General features: G+C 36.5%; 1 protein-coding gene across 1 annotated transcript; it reads right to left on the bottom strand.

Moving 5' to 3' along the window:
- Nucleotides 1-1,046: 1,046 nt before the first annotated feature.
- On the bottom strand, nt 1,047-5,969 carry LOC108489915 (leucine-rich repeat receptor protein kinase EMS1-like). The gene has a single exon (XM_017794657.2). The coding sequence runs from the start codon at nt 5,125-5,127 to the stop codon at nt 1,300-1,302; it is 3,828 nt and encodes a 1,275-aa protein (XP_017650146.1). The 5' UTR covers nt 5,128-5,969; the 3' UTR covers nt 1,047-1,299.
- Between the last annotated feature and the right edge of the window lie 16,993 nt (nt 5,970-22,962).

Genomic DNA, 22,962 nt, shown 5'->3' with positions numbered 1-22,962 from the left:
GTGAGTTTAACATCATTATTTAATTTTAAATAATTATTTTACGTTTAAACTTTATAATTTAAAATATAATTTAAAATTTTTTATAAGGATTAGGGAAGAATTATGAAAATTTTAGGCATTATATAAAAAAAGTAGATATAATATGAATATATAATGAGATTAATGTTAAAAAATATATTAGTTAAATTCATAACAATAAAACCATTGTTAGTTAATCTCAATTATCTTGAACTTAGACTTCACATTACAATATAATCACTTAAAAACCTTTACTGTATAGCACAAATATACAAACTAATAATCTCTTTTTTTAACAATTTTACAGTTTTAAAATTTGGAGGTATATAATCTACACTGAAAAAAAGACTGCAATGTTGAGAATCAAATTAATTTAAGCATTAGGGAGCATGTATCTTGACTACCTGCTCCACATTATCATGTAACATGCACCCACTGTCTATGTCAAGCTTCTAGCAAGCGGTGTCAACATACACTGCACTGCACCACCATATTAGTCGCAACAAATTTAAATATCTACTAAATTCTCACTCACTCTTGCCATGCTTCCCTTTCAGACATGTCTCATAATGATATATATTTATAAAGAACATATGCCAATCCAGATTCGCCTGTTCTTTAAGCATACTTAGAGCATCAACTTATTACCAATTCTCTCTATCAAACTGAAACCTAAGACATACTTTTAACATTAGAACATAGGTAAACATGCTGCTTGATTGTCAGGTCTTAGATTTTATGGAAGAATGAGGAGGACAAGTGCAGGTGCCAATTGGATTTGGCTTACCAATTTTATTTATTTGCTCAGTAGAAACAGTCAAATTTAAAGTTTAGTACTCTCTCATTTCTGCTAATTAGGCCATGGAAATGTAAAACCTGACTGAAATAGATCATATTCCCCCACATCGCCTATTCGTTCAATATTCCCACTCATAGCAGTTAAAAAGGAAACAAGAAATCTAGGCCTCAGTTGGTCTTAAAATAGTTTCAAGCTAGGATTCAAAGCAAACATACATTGCAACTGTGAGTTGTAAAGCACGGATGATATGAGACTTCTCTGCTTGCATTTCAATGCTCCCAATTGCTAGAATCTTGATTTACAGAAAAGTGGAAGAAATGATAAAGACTATCAAATATGGGAATTGACAAGAGACAGTGTCAAGATATATAATTAGATTAGCAACTGAAACCTTACACCGTGCACATTCTAACTTCTTAATAATACTTACTTTACAGGATTATTAATAAAGAAAAGTGTCACGTTTCCAGGCAGAAAGACAGTTACTCCTTGTGGATCCCTTTGAGGAGCTTCAACACTTGAAGCATGGTAGGTCTGTTAGCAGGATTCTCGGCCAGGCAAACTGCAGCAATACTGAGCACCTGAAGCATCATCTGCTTTGAATCCACACCCATAACCACAGGATCTAAAACATCTGCAGCCTGACCCTTTTTTATCTTCTTAGTCACCCATCCAACTAAATTCCCTCCTTCAATCTCTTTAAATTCAGGGCCTGTTGGCTCTTTCCCAGTCACCAATTCCAGCAGTATCACACCAAAACTGAAAACATCTCCCTTTGTAGTGGACCTACCGCTCTGTCCATATTCTGGTGGAATGTAACCAAAAGTCCCTGCTATATCAGTACTAACATGAGTTTCACAAGCACTAATCAGTCTTGCCAGCCCGAAGTCCGCAACTTTTGCTTCAAAGTCTTCACTGAGTAAGATGTTGCTGGCTTTGATATCTCTATGGATGATGTGGGGAATGAAACCATGGTGAAGAAATGCTAGTCCCCGAGCAGCACCAACAGCGATTTTGAAGCGTTTGGACCAATCAAGGACATCAAGAGCTCCACTGCGATTTCTCAACCAAAGATCCAAACTTCCATTGATCATGTATTCGTAAACAAGGAGCTTCTCCTCACCCAAAGAACAGTATCCAAGCAATGGAACAAGATTTTGGTGCTTCACCTTTCCCAAGGTTTCCATTTCAGCTATGAATTCTCGATTGCCTTGTGTTTTGGCCTGGCTTAGCTTCTTAACTGCAACAGTCTTCCCACTAGGCAACTTAGCTTTGTACACAGTTCCAAAGCCTCCATCTCCGATTATGTTGGTCTTGCAAAAATGATGGGTTCCCTCAAGGATGTCACCGAGTGTGAGTTTCAGGAGTGGCTGCTCAAATGTCGCTATATTGATGCTCAGCGGCTCCTTTGACCTGCTGCTGCTGCTCAAGAAGCAGAGATTTTGATCCAGGAAGTTGTTTAATTTGCTTTCCTCAATTTCTTCTGGATCACTCAGCTGGCCACTCCGCATAATCCATCTGCGTACAGCAAAGGCTGAAGCAAAAATGATAAAGACACTTGCAGCCACAATCCCTGCAAGGCCCCAGGCATTTAACAAAGAAGATCTTTCAGAACTTCTGATCTGGCACTTCAAACCTGTAATTCTTCCACACAGATCATTGTTCCCAGCTAGAAAGATTTTTGACAGGTTTTGACAAATACCATTTCTGGGCACAGGTCCTCCCAACCGGTTTTCTGCTAGATTCAAGTAGAACAGACTGAACAAACCACACACTTCCGCCGGAATCTGTCCGGAAAATCTGTTTCCGGATACATCAAAATACTCTAGTTGCATCAAGTTACCAATTTCTGAAGGAATGGCACCACTAAATTTATTTCCATGAAGATCCAAGTACATCAAATAAGACAAATTGCCCAAAGATTGGGGCAAGCTTCCATAGAAAATGTTATTACTCAAATTCAAGTCTTCAATCTTCCAAGACACGGAATTTGAGAACAGGTTATGTATCTCACCAGCAAGCCTATTCTTCTGAACATAGAGCCCCACCAGGTTAAGCATCTGGGACAATGACGAAGGTAGCTCACCGGCAAGCTTATTATTGCTTAAATCCAAGTGAGTAAGTTCTTTCAAGTTCCCAAAACTCGCAGGAACTACACCAGATAACCTATTGCCAGTCAAATTTAACTTTACCAAACTACCCACACGGCCTAAGCTTTCAGAGATGGTTCCTGTAAGCTGGTTATTCCCCAAATACAAGCCCTGAAGCTTGAGAGAGTCACCGAATTCAACAGGAATAGGACCCGTCAGCAAATTTCCAGACAAATCCAAAGTTGTAAGATTTGTCAAACGAGAAAGTGATCCTGGAATCCAGCCAGTAAGCATGTTGTTGTTGAGAAGAAGATCCACCACCACTGCACAGTTTCCCAATTCTTCAGGTATGGGACCAGTCAACCTATTGTGTGACAGATCGAATACTCCATGATGCTGCACAAAGCTCAAGTCGGGCAGATTAGCCTGATGGAAATATGAAGATGGCTTCCAAGGGATGGAACCGGATAGATTATTGTGAGAAAGAACCAGGCACTGCAGCTGATCAAGGTCTGCAAGTTCCATGGGAATTGATCCACTGAAATTGTTGTTTCCAAGATCCAGCGTTGTCAATGCTTTGCAGTATCCAATTTCAACAGGTATATTTCCTTCCAAGAAATTCGAGTTCAAGTTTAGCACAGAAAGAGCTGTGAGATTGCCGATCTCCTTTGGTATATTTCCCTTCAAACGATTACCGCTAAGAACAAGCGTTTCCAATGTAACCGCATTTCCAATATCAACTGGCAGAGTCCCCTCTAGCATATTATTTCCAGCAGAAAACTCCATCAAACTATTTGAACTCCATAAACTCACAGGAATGGTACCAGTGAAATTGTTGGAGTCAAGGTCAATAACCATCAATGGAAGCTCTGAAAGATACTCTGGGATTGAACCATTAATGTGATTATTGAGCAAAACCAACTGAGCAAGATTTCTACAGTTCACAAACACATCCTCAATGGTACCCGAAAGGTTATTACCATCGAGATCAACCTCAAAGAGTGATTTTGCATTGCATAACTCTCTTGGTATCGAACCCGACAACTTGTTATTGCTCAAACTAAGGTGCTTAAGCCTTGAGCAATTCTCAATTTCAGGAGGGATGTTACCTGAAAAGTGGTTGTTTGAAAGTAGCAAAGACTCCACCTGGGTCCATTTCCCAAGCCAAGGTGGCAGTGGCCCAGAAAGCTGGTTCGTTTCAGCAGAAAACGTCAGCATAGGCAAACTTGAAAGCTCCTCAGGCAAGGACCCGGACAGCGAATTGAAAGACAGCATCAACATCATCAAATTCCGGCAGTTCCCAAGCTCCGCTGGTATTGAACCATTGAGCTCGGTGTAGACGAGGTTCAATATAGTCAAATTCTGTAACTTTCCTATAGACTTTGGAATGGAACATTTCAATGGGTTATAAGAAAGGTCGAGCTTGGTGAGTGATTTTAGATTGGATAGTTGTTTAGGCAAAGGTCCTGTTATGGAACAAGAGGGTGAAAAAAAGTTCTCAAGGAGTGAAAGTTTACCAATTTCAGGTGGTATTTTCCCTGTAAATTGGTTGATTCCAATGTAAAGAGCGGTCAGGTTTTTTAGCTCACCAATTTCAGGCGGGATATTACCAGAGAAAGAATTGTTGGAAATATCCAGAGAGGTTAAAGACTGAAGGTTTTCAAAGAGTGTTGAAGGGAAAGAACCTGAAAGGAAATTGTTAGCCAGGTCCAAGAACTGTAGCTGAGTTAACTGTCCAAGCTTAGCCGGCACTGTGCCAGTGAGTGCATTGGTGGAAAGTTCTAGCGTCCGAAGTGCATTCAGGCTGCCCAGCTCGGAAGGGATGTTTCCGGTGAAAGAGTTAGACCCGAGTTTGAGGGTCTTGAGGAGAGTCAACTCGGCCAACTCAGTCGGAATTTGGCCAAAGAAGGAGTTAGAGGACAGGTCTAGGAGGGTGAGGTTTGAGAGGGACGAAAGGGACGGAGAGAGAGAACCTGTCAAGGACCGAGATGGAAGAGAAAGCGAGATGACTCGGCCGAGCCGACAAGTGACACCATCCCACTTGCAGAAATGAATTTTTTGGTTCCATGATGATAGAAAATGAGGGTTTTGAAGCCCTCTTTTGAAGGAAACCAGAGCTTCCCTGTCTGGGTTTCCGTCCGCTTGCTCTATCGTTGCCCCTGATATCGATAACAACAAATGAAGGAAACAGAGGAAGTGAAACAAAAGCTTAAACTCCATAGCCAAAAGAAGAAACAGTAATATTTACAGGGGAAGATGGGAAAGAAGAGAAGAGATAAAAGATAAAAATGGAAGGATGATAATGGCCATAGGCAAGGGGAGTAAATTCCGAAGAAAGGTTTGGGTGAACTTTAAAGAAGAAGACACCATAGCCAACGTAGCTCACGTGACTGGAGCTTTTGTAACTGCAATCCTCAAATCTCAATCGTGTTTCCTTTAATATATATATATATATATATATCTTTTTATTGAGAGAAAAATCCCACATGAGTTTTGATTGATCATATATTACAAGTACCCCTGAGGCTGAATCTTTGGTTTGGAATTATTATACGATAGGAACAAAAATCTTTTGATTTGTATATTAAACAAACGAGCTATAAAGGGCCCCTACTTCAGAGAATCCGGCTCTTGTCTCTTTTCTTTAATTTTCGCTTTGATAAAATTAGCACACTATGGATGATTGTGGTTTAAGGCCTAAAAGCTGAGATACCCTTTTGTTCATTTCCTTGGGTTGTTAGAAGAAATACGTTTTATTTAAATAAAAGTGCCCCAACCCAAATTTGCTTCTTCAGTGCAGCTGTAGGTGCACTGTACAATTTTCTGCCGAATCTCTGATACTCAAAGATTTGGGGAAATTATTGAAAGATGGAAGAGATAGAAATTTAGTGAAAAAGGTGTAGTAAACGATGTGGTTGTTTGTAAGCGTGAAATGTGTGTCGTCGCCCTTCATCTTGAGATTTTCAGTAGTCAGAACAGATTGCTTTATAATGGAATCTCAATTATCAACCCCCCAAAAATGAAGCAACAGAGTAAAAGAACTGGACTAAACTGAAGAGGTGAAGATTGCGGAGCATGGCATTGGGAACAAGAACTTACAGAAACCAGTGCTTTAATTTCATTGGCAGACAAATTATTATTATTATTATTATTATTATTATTATGGTTAAATCGCTATTTAAGACTTAAAAAAAAAAATCAACTTCACCCAAATAAAAATTTCTACAGATCCATCCTGGTTTTGTATTTTTGTGATGCAGGTCAGTTATCAGATGAAAATTTTGGACGCATTATTATGTGAGAGTGAGAGGGAGTGGTCCCTTAAAATTATGGACCCCTACATTTCCTTCCGATGAGACGGTCCAGATGCTAATTTCGGTCAGGTGCATTATTCCAATTGACCTTATTGCCCCTTCACACTCTTAAATTCATGTTAGAGAATAGGACCTATTAGGTATTAATAAAATAATATTTGATTCTAAAATTTTAAAATTTAATATATTTTTTCAATAATGAATTAGTTTTAAACCTGAAGATTATTTTTGGTCGAAATTATAACTAATAATTGCCTTAATTTTATTTATATTTTTTTGAACAAATATTAGTAATTGCCTTAATTTTATATTTTACAGGAATAAATGGTTTGGGATGTGCAAAAGGACAAGGCATAAGGGCTCTCTTAATTTGCATAGAAAAAAGGAGTGTATCTTATAGGGGAGGTGTCTGTTTTGAGTTGTTTGTAAGGACATGAGAACCTGATGTAGGCTGAGTTGTCCCTTCGGTCCCACTTAGAGCAATACATGGATCGGCTGGTTCGCAAAATCTGGCCACCCCGACAAACAGTTTTTGTTTATAGGAAAGAGAGAAAATATTTTTTAAAAATATTTTTATTTAAATTTAATTATAAAAACATATAAATATTAAATAATAGTACATATTTTATTTTTTATGCTTATTATATAAAAAATATCTATAACATTATTCAATAATCAATTGAGCTCTCAATTAAGAGTAACACTCAATTGAATTCTTATTCTATATAGACAATCAATTAAGCCCTTCAAAAGTCAATTTCTATATAAACACTGTTAACTTCGCCATGTGGTACATAAGGTTGTGCTATATGGTGAAATCTAGTAATTTTCTTAAAATTGTTTAAAAACATAAAAAAATCACAAAAAAATTATAAATCTTTTATCTAAAATTATAAAAAATTAGAATTTTGAAAAACTAAAAAAGAAAGAAAGCTAAGTTGTCTAAATATGCCTTTTTTTTTTGTTAATTGGCCATGTAGGTCATTTTTTTGAAGAATTAGAGAAATAGGTCAATTTTAGAGAGAGTGTGTGAAAACGCACTCATCTAGACGCGCTTTCCTCCGATGGTCATTTACCCAACGGTAAAAATTTAAACACGGAAATGGTAAAGTTTTTAAACAGCCCAATGATAACTTTTATTTCCTATAAATACCAGACCATTTTTCATTCTTTTCACTCAAATCTAACTCTCTTCATTCTCTCTAAACTCTCAAGTTTCTCAAGATTTGTTCGAATTTTTCCAATAAATTTGTATAAAAATATTATAGTTTTATTTTATTATTTCACAGATCATTTATTTCGAATAATTTTTCACGAATGACAAGTCCTCTTATTCATTTTGACGACAAGCACATTTCCGTCGCTCAACCGATAATGGTAAGGAAAATTTTTAAATTTAGTTATTTTCAATTAAGTTAATTTTAAAGTTTTTAAATTATTTTATTTTATTGATATAAATAGGCAAATGATCATGTTTTGGAAGATTTCATACTCAATTTATCAAATAGTGCACCCACTAAAATTTGTGGTTATTTGCAAAATGCAGGATTCTTACATGCATCTTATATACTCGGGATCTATAAACTGGATCCTACAATTATCAGCGTGTTGGTGGAAAGATGGAGACCCGAGGCACACATTCCATCTTTCGTGCAGTGCGTGCACAATCACACTCGAGGACGTAGCTTTACAACTCAATTTACTTGTGGATGGGCTAGTCATTACAAGGTCAATGGTCGTTCTTGATAAAGGCAAGGCATTTTTAAGGAAGGTGCTGAACAAGTTTCAAGATGGCAGAATAAAGATGAGATGGTTGCAAGATAATTTTAAAGACCTTTCTCTGAATGCGATTGACGCCATTAAAGAACAATAGGCCCGAACAATATGTCGTCAAAGATTTATGTATATATATTAGACCATTTTTCATTCTTTTTACTCAAATATTTTGCATATATGCATAAAACTTTCAATATATGAAAAGGGTAATTTTAGTTTGGTGATTGGTAATATATGAAAGGGTAATATGTGAAAAGCAATTTTGTATATAACCATAAAACTAACAATAGTACATCATATAAAAAAATATGACACCCCAGACCTAACCCAATTGTTAGGTTTGAGTTACAGAATGCCACATTCGTTTCTGAAGCAACTATGATCCAATTTAACCTTTTACACATGCTACTAACTACATCAGACATTCACAATATGTTTTTCAATAATATTCAAGTCTTGTACGAGCTTACGAAGGCAAACTCAAGATTGAATTAGGACCAAAATGTAAAGTTTGCAAACTATCAGATTGACGTCGCAACTTTAAAGGTTCTAGATTGCGACATAACTTACTTTCGATTCCTCGTCAACTTAGTGTTGATTCATCATCGTGACATTAAGAATCCAATATCGTGACATGATTGTTTGTAACACCCCTTACCCGAGTTCGAGGCCGGGACAAGGTACGAGGCATTACCAGACTTAAACGTACACAACTATGTAAAATCAAGCCATAAAAATTTTGTTCAAATTAAAAACATTCATTCATATTCATAATGCCCCTTATATGGGCTTACGAGGCCCAATACATACATCGGGGGTGGTTTGGGACTAAACCGAGAACTTACGAACTTTTTACAACACTTAGAAAATTTTCTAGTTTTGAAGAGTCACAGACCCGTGTGGGTTAGGCTGTGTGGTCACACACGCTCATGTGGCTTGGAACACGCCCGTGTCCTCATCCCATGTAATTCTTTGTTTATGACGTCAGCAACGATATAGGGTCACACGGTCAAGTCACACGCCCATGTGCTAGACTGTGTTCCCCACACGGATAAGACACATGGCTGTGTCTCTGCCTGTGTGACCCAGAAAATGGCTATTTACCAAGCCACTTGGCACCCTTGTTAGCACTTACTTAAACATAACTTCAATGGCACTTTTCGAGGCAATATCACATCGATTTATTCATGCATTGTAATAGCCCGATTTTGGGGCTAATAAAAAAAATAGTTTCGAGACCAAAAAATCTGAGGAAGAGAAATTCTTTTTATTATTTTAATATTATTTTATGTGTTATAGTATGATTTTATAAGTGCATGAAAATTTTGATGAACAAATTTTAGCGATTGTAAGCTTAATCGCGAAAAAGGACTAAATCGCATAAAGGGTAAAAGTTTTATTTTACTTGATAGATAGGCCAAATAGCTAGAGAACCATAATTGGGGGTATTTAAAGGGAAAATAGACCCTTTTTAGGAGAGTGGCCGGCCAAGGGGGGACAAGAGAGGTCGAAGGTTAATATTAGGTGTGTTTGGTGACTTAATTAATTAAAATAAAAATAAAAGAAAGAGAAAAAGTTATCATCTTCTTCTCATTTCCTTCCTCACTGAAAATACCAGAAAATTGAGGGTTTTTGGAAGCTTGAAATTTCAGCCACTCTCCATCTTTGAAAGTAAGTGATTTAGATAACCTTACTTGATAATTTTTATGTTTTTGGAGCCCTTAAAGCTTAATTTAGCTATTGAGGGGACTATTTTGCAAAACGATTGAAAGTATAGGGCTTTTTTCATGAAATATTTTGAGATTTTTGCTGAATTATTATGGAAGAAAATGAGTTATGGTGGTTAAATGAACAATTTTTGTGAAGTAGTTTTCATGAAAACACCTGAAGGGACCATTTTGTAAATTTATAAAATAGGTTGTAAATGTGTGAAATAATTGGAATTGTGGGCTGTTTCTAGTATAAAAATAATTTTTCTAGGCTTAATTAGTGAGAAAATTTGATGAAAATCGATTTACGAACCTAGGGGTAAAATCATAATTTTGCGAAAGCCTAGGGGTGAAATGGTCATTTTGCCAAAATATAGTCTATATAATGTCTTAATTAATGTGATGATTGAACTAGTGAAATTTTTTTATCATTTTAGATCAAGAAAAATGAGGAACAGGCCTTGACCAGGGAAAAGACAAGGTGTATGAGGACTAAACTTGTTTTTACAAATTTTGTACCGAGGTAAGTTCACACGTAAATAATGCAATGAGAATAATGTATAAATGCTTAAATGTTGCATGAGTTGTAATTCCCACCCTTGAAGGTAAGTTATAATATTTTGTCATTATGCGGGATTATGTGTTAACTCTTTTATCATGAAACATGTGATTGCCTAAGTGACCAAGTTTGTCAAAGGTAAGTCTACGAGAAAAGTCCCGTTTGAACTTTAGGAATAGATTAGAATACAATGTGACATGTCACTAGGAACTATGTGGTTATGAACTCATTTGCATATGTGATGTGTGATTATATAAATCCAAGCGCTAGTCAAGTACATTCTACCGGTATTGGGTAGCCCAATGTGTTATGGTACACTGCAACCTTGTGTGAGCAGCCCGTGTAGTTACGTCTTGACTGTCAGCTTGTGCAAGCAGGCCTGTGATTAGCTCGAGAACGAGCAATATGTGATGTGTTAAATAAGGTAACATGTGGCCACATATGGTGTGTTATGCGTATGTTTTCCGAGTATCCAATTATATTCCTAGTGTTCAATGGGTAAGTCGGTAGTTATTCAACGACTAAGTCAATGATGGGAATTATGCAATTGCGTTACGAGTTAGTACAATTATGTACGTAAAACTCTTGAGTAAAGATTTCAATATGTTAAGTACTTATGGTAAGAGTGTGTATAAGAAAGTTAAGCTTATGAAACTTTGTTTTATTTTAACTATTGAATCATGTTGCTTATTATATGCATGTGAGCTTACTAAGCTCTATGCTTACTCCCTTCCTTTCTATTTTCTTATAGCGCTGTCAAGCTAGTATCGGGGATCAAGAGGCGTCGGAGGCATTGATCACACTATCACCTGAAGCTTTGGTATAGCTAGTTCAAATGTTTTGATTTTTGGCATGTATAGAGACTCGAATCTTCAGTTTATTATCTTGTTAGTTTAGCCACAAGTGTTGGCTCATATGATGGATGTGATATTCATTTTGTATAGGCCATTAAAGTTGGCTAATTTTAATTGTTATTACATGCATTTGATGCAATTTTCTAATAGTTGTGGCTGATTTGGTTATATATATGTTATGCTTGTATTGGTTTGGTTGATCTTGTGTAGGTTAATATAAGTGAGGGTGGCAAAGAGGCTTGGTAAATAGATTTCAATGGATGTTTGGGGGTCTCATGAGTCCATGTTAATAAAGTTTAGAAATGTTCCGAAAATGTTTGAAATTTTACCAAGTCATGATGAGTCGGAAATGTTTGACTACATGTTCTTAAGAGTTGTAGCGCCTCGTATTCCGTCCCAGCATAGGGTATGGGTGTGGGGTGTTACATTTAGTGGTATCAGAGATACGATTTAGACGATTCTTGGACTAATGTAGCGTGTATTCGAGTCTAGCTATACATACCATATATATTGTGATAGTGTGATCACTACTGACAAATTTAAATTGTGTTTTTCATATAGTAATGGATCTCGATCGAACAATGGAAAATGATGTTAAGAGTAACACACCTGTTCCCGCTGAAGGTGCGGTGTCGACTGATAGTAGACCTCCCATGGTTAGTCAGGGAGGAGGAAAAGAGGCTTGGGAGGCCTTTCTCCACATGATGAATAATTGGTACACGAAGTTCGTTTGAGCGAACCCGAACACTCAACCCCCTCCACCCCCACCTATTCCTCAACCTGTCCCTATGGCACCCCAGGGTATGGATTTCGTGAGGTTGAATAAACCCCCAATGGATAAGATCCGGAAGCATAGAGCCGAGGAGTTTCGTGCTAATAAAGATGATGATCCCGGAAGGGCAGAGTTCTGGCTTAATAATACCATCAGGGTATTTGATGAATTGTCATGCACACCAGATGAATGCATGAAGTGTGTTGTATCACTTCTAAGAGACTCAGCATACCAGTAATAGAATACCCTCATGTAAATTGTACCAAGGGAGAGAGTCACTTCGGACTTCTTCCAAGAGGAGTTCCGGAAGAAGTATATTAGTCAACGATTCATCGACCAAAAATGAAAGGAATTTCTCGAGTTAAAACAAGGCCGAATGACGGTGACAGATTATGAGCATGAGTTCGTAAGACTTAGTAAGTACGCTCGTGAATGTATATCGACCGAGGCTATTATGTGTAAGAGGTTTGAGGATGGATTAAATGAAGACATCTGATTGATTGTTGGTGTCCTTGAACTAAGTGAATTTGTAGTGCTAGTAAAGAGAGCTTGTAAGGCCGAAGAATTGGCCAAGGAGAAAAGGAAGGCTAAAATGGAGTATCGTGACTCGAGAAAGAGACAGATGGGTAAATCATTTCATTCTTCATCTAAGAAATCAAAGGAATTTAACACTCGATTGAGTGCTTCAGCTGGATTCTCAACTAGAAACCAAGGGAAACAGTCTTCAGGACATATGGCTCAGACTACTTCGGTAGCGAGTGTAGGCAATGCTAGATCTAATAGGCCTGAGTGTTAACACTGTGGCCGACGTTACCCTGGTGAGTGCTGGCTGAATAGCCAGGCATGTTTCAAATTTGGATCCCACGATCATTATATTAAAGATTGTCTTGAGATGGTTGAGAAGGAGAAATCCCAGAGTACGAAGTTCGACAACACTGTTCCTAGAGGAAGGCCACAGAAGAATTCGGGAAGTGGAGCAAATAGTAAGAATGCCCTAGCTGGGAGGCCTAAAAATAGAACACCTGCGAGGACGTATGCAATTCGCACTCGCAATGAGGCTTCATCTCACGACGTGATTACGAATACATTTTCTATCCATGATATACCTGTTGTTGCTTTAATTAACCTAGAGTCCACCCATGAAATTGGTACCCAGTATGAACATACTAGTTGAGTTTACTGAATTTGTGGTAAAAGTGTCTAACCCGTTAGACAAACATATGTTAGTTGATCAAGTATGTAGAAATTGTCCTTTGACAATTAGAGACCATTGTTTTCCTGCTGACCTAATGATATTGCCGTTTGATGAGTTTGATATAATCCTTGGTATGGATTGGTTAACTTCCCATGGTGTTGTAGTGGATTGTGGAAGAAAATCTATTAAGTTAAAATGCAAAGGCAGGAATGTTCTTCAGGTTGAATCGAGTGAACCGGATAACAAGCCAATAGTGATATCATCGATGACGGCAGTGAGATATTTGAGAAAAGGGTGCGAAGCTTATCTCGCTTTTGTATTGAATACTCAAGTATCCGAATTGAAGATTGAGTTAGTGTCAATGATATGTGAGTACCCGGATGTGTTTCCAGAAGAATTGCTTGGATTACCCCCAACTAAGGAAGTTAAATTCGGTATCAAGTTAATCCTTAGTACAGTGCCCATCTCGATTGCTTCATATAGGATGGCTTTGATGCAGTTAAAGGAGTTGAAAGTGAAGTTACAAGAATTAACTAACAAGGGTTTTACGAGACCGAGTTATTCTCCATGTGGTGCTCCAGTGCTATTTGTGAAGAAAAAGTATGGATCGATAAGCTTATGTATAGACTACTGCCAACTCAACAAAGTTACAGTTAAGAACAAGTATCCTTTACCAAGAATCGACGATTTGTTTGACCAACTGAAGGGAGCCACTGTGTTTTCCAAGATAGACTTGAGGTCCGGTTACTATCAGTTGAGAGTTAAGGACTTGGACGTGCCGAAAACTGCATTTCGGATAAGGTATGGTCACTACGAATTTTTAGTGATACCTTTTGGATTAACGAACGCCCCTGCAATTTTCATCGATTTAATAAACAACATCTCTCGACCCTATTTGGATAAATTTTTTGTAGTGTTTATCAACGATATTTTGATTTATTCTCGTAGTGAGTTTGAACATGCCGATCATTTAAGGACAGTGTTGCAGATTCTGAGAGACAAACAATTGAATGCTAAATTTAGTAACAGTGAGTTTTGGCTTAAAGAAGTCGAATATTTGGGATATATCGTATCTGGTGATGGGATCCGAGTTGATCCGAGTAAGATCTCGGCCATTGTAGATTGGAAACCTCCGAGGAATGTATCTGATGTTAAAAGCTTTTTGGGCTTAGCCGACTATTACCGAAGGTTTGTTAAAGGATTTTCCATGATCGCTACTCCAATGACGAAGCTGTTACAGAAGGATGTCAAATTTGAATGGTCAGAAAAATGCCAACAGAGTTTTGAAATGTTAAAAACATTGTTAACTGAGTCCCCAATTTTATTTCAACCTGAACCGGGAAAAGAATTTGTAGTTTATAATGATGCGTCATTGAATGGTCTCGGATGTGTATTGATGCAAGAAGGCAAGGTGATAGCTTATGCCTCGAGGTAGCTGAAACCACATGAGAAAAATCATCTGACCCATGATTTGGAGTTAGTTGCCATTGTATTTGCGTCAAAGATTTGGAGACACCATTTGTATGGCTAGAAATGTCAGGTATTCACCGATCACAAAAGCCTAAAGTACTTGATGACTCAAAAGGAGTTAAACTTACGGCAATGGAAGTGGCTAGAGTTGATAAAAGATTACAAGTTAGTGATCAACTATCATCCGGGAAAGGCGAATATGGTTCCGATGCCTTGAGTAGGAAATCCTTGTTTGCATTAAAGGCTATGAACACTTAGTTAGCTTTATCGGATGATAGCTCTATTTTAGCTGAATTGAGAGCTAAACCGATGTTCTTCTAAGAAATCTTTGAAGCTAAAAAATGTGACAATAAATTGCAAGCCAAAAGAGTTCAATATGAATCTAGTGTGGAAACAGAGTTTTAGATTAATTCTGATGGATACTTCTAACGCCCCATACCCGTGTCTGACGTCGGGACAGGATACGAGGCATTACCAGACTTAAACACAAACCATTATGCAAATCGAGCCATAAAATTTCGTTCAAATTTAAAAATTTTCAATTTCTATCTTAAAGTCCCTTATTTGGGCCTATGAGGCCTGAAGCGTGCTATGAAAGTAATTAGGGACTAAACCGGGAACTTTGGAAGGTTCGGAAAAATTTATGAAATTTTTTTCATGAAACGGAGCCACACGCCCGTGTGGACATAGGGACACGCCCATGTGTCTTCAACACGCCCATGTCCTCAGGCCGTGTAACTCTCTGAATATGACATCATCACGCAAAATGAACCACACAGCCAAGCCACACGTCCGTGTGCTAGGCCGTGCCCTCCACACGGCTCAGACACATGGCCATGTCTCTGCTCGTGTGACTAACACTTGACTATTTTCCAAGCCTTTGTGTTACCCTTAATTTCCACAATTCATGACATATATTAAGGACACATATCATGGCATCATTTTAATGATTTAAACTCCTTCATTAAGATATATTCTTAACATTAACATGTCATTATTCACGTCTTTCGCATGCTCGTGCAATATTAAGTCTAGATGCAAACATCCATGACCATTAATCTTACTATTGCACCACCTTTACTAATAATCTAAAATTATTCACTTATCACTTGTGTCATTAGACCTTGAGCATTCAAGTTCAATCAACATCATCATCTTTTTTTTTCTACATCATGCATTTTCTAATAGAAATGACCGGTTCGATTGGTCATGAAGCATTCATCATACATACATGTTATACACCAACATGCATTTTCAACAAGCATATCCACATCATAAACATTAGGGCTTAACATGGATAAATAGGCTTACAAGCCATAATCATTATAAGCCACATCTCATGGCTAAATACAATGAATTATTATAAGCCAATACATTTGACTGCTCATAACAACATCTATCATAAAACTAAGTCCCTATACATGCCACTCACTTGGAATCGCTAGCATAAATATATTAATATTCCAAAGATGATGTCTCAATAGTGTGATGCTGCCTCCGATGATCTCCAACCTTAAGCCGACTTGAAAACACTAAGGAAATGGAAAGGAGGGAGTAAGCTTTACGCTTAGTAAGCTTGCATGAAAAATAATAAGCAATGTGATAACATGCTATTTTTAAATTCTTTCTATTTATTCAAAGTCCAGTCAAGTTGTTCTCCTGAGTCATGGTCACTAAATTATTCGTCGACTCCGAATTAAGAACCATTAATTTTCCCTAAAACTAGACTCAGATATCTTCTTACCATAAAATTTTCAGAATTTTTGGTCTAGGCAATTAGTACAGTTTATTCTTTAACTTTACTCCTATTTCACTGTCTGGCAGTTCCGACCTCTCTTTACTATGAATTAATTATCTCATAGTACGGGACTTGGATGATGCTTTTGTCTATTTCCCTTGAAAATAGACTCATTAAGGATTTTAAGAATATAAATTATAACCCATAATAATTTTTTTACAATTTTTATTGATTTTCCAAATTTAAGACAGGGGAGTCCAAGATCACTCTAACCCTGTTTTACAAAAAATTGAATATCTCATCATATCTGAAACTAGACTCAATAAGCTTTAATTTCATATTTTACTCAGCCTCTAACTCAATTTTCACTATTCTTGGTGGATTTTCAAAGTCGGACCGCTGCTATTGTACTAATCTCTCTTAGTGCAACATAATGATAACCATCACAAATTTGTTATAGAAATTATTCTCATAAATATCACTCATTCATTTGCACTCTTATCACAAGTCCATTTTATTTCACATGGCAAACACATGCTCATGGGTTTCAAGTACGTATCTGTGCTATCTCTTAGCACAACCACTCATCTAAACATGACAATCATATACATCATACTAGTATCATCTAAGCATAGATGAGTTTATCATTGCAAGTATTTCCATTCCATTTCTCATATTAATCCCTGTTGAATTCCTCGGAATCTCGATGGATATCATATTTATCGTCAAGTCATGCAAGTGGTCATTTTAAGTACGCACTCTCACGAACCTCACTCATTACGGCGGGATTACTAGTCCAGGCTAAATCCCCCATATTATAACTCACAAAGTGTTGTCGTGATTACTAGTCCAGGCTAAATCCCTTACAATGACATACAGTTTCATAAACTCGGATCTGAATCACCAGTCTAGGCTAAATTCAGTCCTTAATCGGATTACCCGTCTAGGCTAAATCCTTAATGCACCCATATTCTTTGGGAGGCTTAATCACTTAAGGAACACCCGTCCGGGATAGACCCTTTCTATATTGAGATCAATAGATTACCCGTCCGGGCTAAATCCTTTTCTGCAACACATGCAGGATCTCATGTCATGTAAACAATGATTTATCCATCGGATATCCCTTTTCATTCAACCGAGAATTTTCTCTTTTCATCAAGTATATCAACATGCATTGATGATCATGCAATGTACATTCAATTCAACACATTTTCATGTTTATTTGGGCATTAGTCCATACAACCAAAAATAACATATCACCTAGTTTTCATACAAACTTATTCATTTCATTTAAAATGTCAATTTCCATCAAATTTCCATTAACGTCAAATCCAATACAATCATAGCAAGATATATTTCATGTATAACAATAAATAACATGAATAATATGCTTATTAAATCACGCGAATTTACCTCAAATACGGAAACGGTAAAATTACCATTTTAGTCCAAAACTTGTATTTTCCCGATTTAAGCCTGAATCTCGATTTCCTTGATCTATAATTTCAAATATAGTCTATTTAGGACTCACATTATTCAAATTGACCCAAAATCATATTTTTACAAAATTACATTTTTGCCCTTAAACTTTATCAAAATTACACTTTTGCCCCTAGGCTCGTAAAGTGATTTTTATTCAATTTTCCCATTCTATAGGCTTATCCGAACAATTTTCATAACTATAACAAACTACAATTCTCATCATAACACCCTTTTATACCATTTTTACAACTTTTACAAAACGGTCCTTCCGGACTTTTTCGTCGAAAATCGCTTAGTAAAAGTCATTTATTTAACAGCCAGCACTCATATTCTACCATTAGAAATCAAAATACAAGCATGTCACTCATGGGTAAATTTTTAAACTTAAATCCTATCTCAAAATAATGGTAGAAATGAGTAGATCATGTTACCGGTGCTTAAAAAATATAAAGAACATTAAAAACTGGGCTCGGGATCACTTACAAATGAGCTTGGAAGCTTGAACCAAACCTTAGCCATGGTGTCCATGCTAGTTCCGGCTGGATGGAGAAGATGATAGCCACTTTTGACTTATTTTCTCTTTTTAATTCTTTTAATTATTAGATTACCAAAATGCCCTTAACTAAAAAATATTTTATTACATCCATTTTATGTCTATTTTTTTCCAACAATTAACCAATGGTCTAATTACTAATTAAGAACCTCCAATTTAAAAACTCATAACAATTGGAAACTTCTAACATGTGGGACTCAACTTTTGGACTTTTTATAATTTAGTCCTTTTGAGTAAATTGAGTGCCCAAACATCAAAATTTTAGAACAAAATTTTGACGAAATCATTTTGTGAAATCATAGACCATAAAAATATAATAAAAATAAATTTTCATACGTCAGATTTGTGGTCCTGAAACCACTGTTCTGACTAGGCCCTAATTCGGGATGATACAATTCTCCTCCCTTTAGGGATTTTTGTCCTCAAAAATCTTACCAGAAGAGTGGTTTGGTTTTCACATAAACTCCACTATCACATAATCATTGCTAAATAAATTTTACTCAGGCTATGCTTAACACTTTGCTCTTTAATTTCTCATACTAGAGTCATAGGCAATTCTTCGCCATTACGACACATCAACTGGATCTTGATCTCAATCCGCTTAAAGAGAACTAACATACTAGGAAATCTGACAATCTCGAAGATACATGATTCCATTGATTCGTTAAGCGAGGATTCAACACATACCGAAATGATTTGCAGATTTCATCAAACATTCAACAACAAGCCACAAAACATCTTTCTCTTTCAAAGATAAGAATAATCCTAATAACAATTCATGTATCCAAATACAAAGATCAGAAATGTCGAGTTCCAAACACGAGCACCATCACATCACTCCTGTGAATTTTCTTGCAAACTCTCTGTATAAGCTTGGGATTTTCTACCCAATCACTTGAAATCACATTTTCTTTTCTCAAAGACCATACTATAACAACTCAAGTCATCTACGCTATCACAACTCAGATCTGGCTATAACATTAGATACGTTGAGTTATTACACTACTTTTTTTTTTTGTTTTATAACGCATCATAAACCATTTAACAACATATAGCTGAAAATCCAGAATTCTCTGCCCAATGCAGACTGAACCAGTTCTAAGGCTTCGGTTAACAATGTTCTCGTCTATTCAAAGTTTTACTAACATGTTATAAACCTTTTGACTTTCACAAGACGAAAATTGTATTATTCAAAGCAACTTTTAATCATATCAAAATCTTCTAGTATATATACACTCTTCATTCAAACTATCTGTCTTTTACCCGAAAAGAAATAAAATCTCATTCTCAGACGTTAATATCCTATTTAATTTTTCAAATAATAACCAATACCGATTTAACAACCAAGTTAGTCTCAATCATCAATAATGACATTTCAAGAAATCCTCCTTTCCAGTCGATAGAAAGATTCAACATGAAATCATTCAAAATTCACTTCTCATGCCAATCAAAGTCTGTTTCAATCGTATTAACTCATAATTACAAGAATATCCCGACTAAAAGTATTAACTTGATTAACTTACTTGAGAATAGAAACCATATACTGGAATCATCATGTTGCTATAATCAAACCAGAAACATAATCATAATTGACATAGTCATCGTAAGCTAAAGGATGCACTTTAGGAACGAGCTATGATTAATAATTTATGGAATAGATATGGAAAGAAAACCCAATAAAGAAGTCCGAGACAAAGAAATCCAAGATAAAGAAACTCCCAAGATTTAGAAATCCAAGTTACAATACCATATTGGTAGATCATGGACAAAACTCATAAGAAAACATGAAAGATCTTGATAATTCCTTAGAGAGAAGAAATCTGGAAGAATACATCATTCAGACCCACTGGGAATAGATACAACAAGAACAATATACTTCCCATATATGTATATATATTAGACAGAGTAATAATTAGAAGAAACAGAATCATAACGTCATGTGTATTTTCTCATAAAGTCTCAATAGACGAAATGTAACAGAATACCCGAGAGAAATAGAACAACACCAATTATAAACCAATTAGGTTATCAATGCTTTCATCAAACATCAAGATTAGAAAGCATCCTTGTACAATAACAATTTATTAGAAGATAGGTAGTCATAATAACACTTCCGAGAACAAATGAATCCTTAGGTTACCTCAAGAGAAACAATCATAATCTACTCACTGTAAGCTGTTACACTCAAATGTCATACATTTTAAATATTATTCCTTCAATTATTTCTATCATCATTAATCCCGTATTATTTCTTTCACTGAAGAAAATAAGTTCAAAAGGAATTTTGGTTACCACATTCTTTCAACATCGTGTTTGAATCAGTCGGTTTACTAAAGTTAATTTCTCCTCTTATTACGATTTTTTGTAAACCGAATAATCTTTAAATCAACCTGATATCTTTCTATTTTTATCTTTACTTATCAATTCATTCACAAACTATGACCATATTTATAATCGTTCCACAGCTGATCTCTTTGGTTTCACACTTGGGAGCTTATCCCATAGATCTCGTAAAATCCTTAAGAGGGAGGGGTCGTAAGATCCCTAACTTGTCTCTCATACGCATATACATATGACTCTATTTCATCATTATAGTAACATTTTCACAAACATAGATGAGTGTAGAACAATCTAAGCTCTCGTCCAACACATCATCATATACATATCATTATAGTCATATAACTCGATTCAATCAATTTAGCACAGTTATTTAAGCTATGCGAGTTTGCCAATCATACTTATTCAAACAAGCATACACGAACATTTGTTCTATTAATAAGGTTGGTGAGTTACTCAAATACATACGTTCACTCGAGCAAATCAGTCATATACATCATAGGGCTATCAATTAAACATAGATAAACTCATTACAATATAACCCTTTATCTCACTTATAGATATCATTGCAATCTATCAACATTCAATGTCCAATCGGGACAATGACATTTTTATCCGTAACATAATATTGCAAACCTTTATTCATACCTTTATGAATTTCATTTTATCACATTCACTTAATCAAACAAGTCAAGTGCACAATATCATATGAATATCAAACAAGCATAGGTACTCATCGTAACATGAACTTTCATCTCACATGCTATCACATATGTCATGAACTTTTATTCATAATTTTCTGAATCCAGGCTTATCATGACTATACTTTACTCGAATACCTTAGCATTACATTTAACATGGTCGGTGTAGCTCGGTTGGAGAGTACCTCGTCCAAACAAGATAGTTCTCATTCACGCCGAGAGACATCACACTATTACGGATCGACGGCATGTATAGCAAGACTCTCATTCATGCTAGGTCAGCCTGAGAACTGACTAAACCATAGCTCTGATACCACTAAACGTAACTGTAACACCCCATACCTGTATCTTACATCGTGACGGAATATGAGGTGTTACCTCACTTAAACTTGTGCTTACAACCATTTCCAAGTCTCCAAGACTTGGACACATTTAAAACTTCCTCAAACTTATCAACATGTCCTTAATATGGGCCTTCGAATGCCCAAAACACACCTTGTAAATCATTCAGAACCAACTCGGGTTCTTTTGCCAACTATAGAAAAATGTCACTTGACACAGAGGCACACGCCCATGTGAAAGGGCAACATGCCCATGCCCTCCACCCGTGTGGAATTAATCTAAATGCACACCTACAGGGGTTTTCACACGGCCTGGCACACGCCCATATCTTGGCCCGTGTCCTTCACACGACCATGACACGCCCGTGTGCAAAAACTTAGACATTCTGTTTCTAACGTCAGCAACCCCAAAATGTCACACGACCAAGGCACACGCCCGTGTGCTAGGCCGTTTCCTTCACATGGCTGAGACACATGGCTGTGTCTCTATCCGTGTGTTTATTATCATGCATACTGACTTAAAATTTTTACGTTAAGGGGACACACGGCTGGACCACATGCCCATGGGGCTGAATGTATGTCACACACGGCCTAGTCACAAGCCCATTTGTCTACCCGTGTGGACAAAATCAGGCTATTTACTAAGCCTCTTTGCCACCCTTACTTATACAACCTACACAAAAGCAACCAAAACCAGTATAAGACTATATTTCATGCAAAAAAATCAGCCACAATAGACAACATTTCATTTGTGTATTTTACTCATCCATGAACATAAAACCATTTGCATATATCAAAATGAATATTAGCCATCATTCGAGGCTTAATACAAAATGAGGAATTTATCCCAAGCCAACACATTTGGCCAAATTAATAACAACACAAAACACAAGTCTAGTTCCCTATACATGCCATATTCGAAAATATAAATTAAACTATATCGAATGCTTCGATTGATAGTGTGATCGATATCTCTAACTTTCGTTGATTCTTGAGCTGGATAGGCGGCACTATAAGAAGATGAAAAAAAGAGAGGAAGTAAGCATAAAGCTTTGTAAGTTGCACATAAATAAATATACAACACAACTTTACCGTTCATCAACAAGCTCATAGTATACAAGTGGGCATAAGTAAGACTTACTCATCAATATTCAATACACATCATATAACATATATTGAGCTCACGACTCAAACATACCAAATAGGTACCTGTATCACTCACAACACGGTTATACTTTCCTCAATGACTAGAAA

This window comes from Gossypium arboreum, chromosome 8, assembly GCF_025698485.1.
Source record: "Gossypium arboreum isolate Shixiya-1 chromosome 8, ASM2569848v2, whole genome shotgun sequence".
Lineage (NCBI taxonomy): Eukaryota > Viridiplantae > Streptophyta > Magnoliopsida > Malvales > Malvaceae > Gossypium > Gossypium arboreum.
The sequence above is the reverse complement of the archived record's forward strand: the minus strand, read 5'-3'. Positions and strand labels throughout refer to the sequence as shown.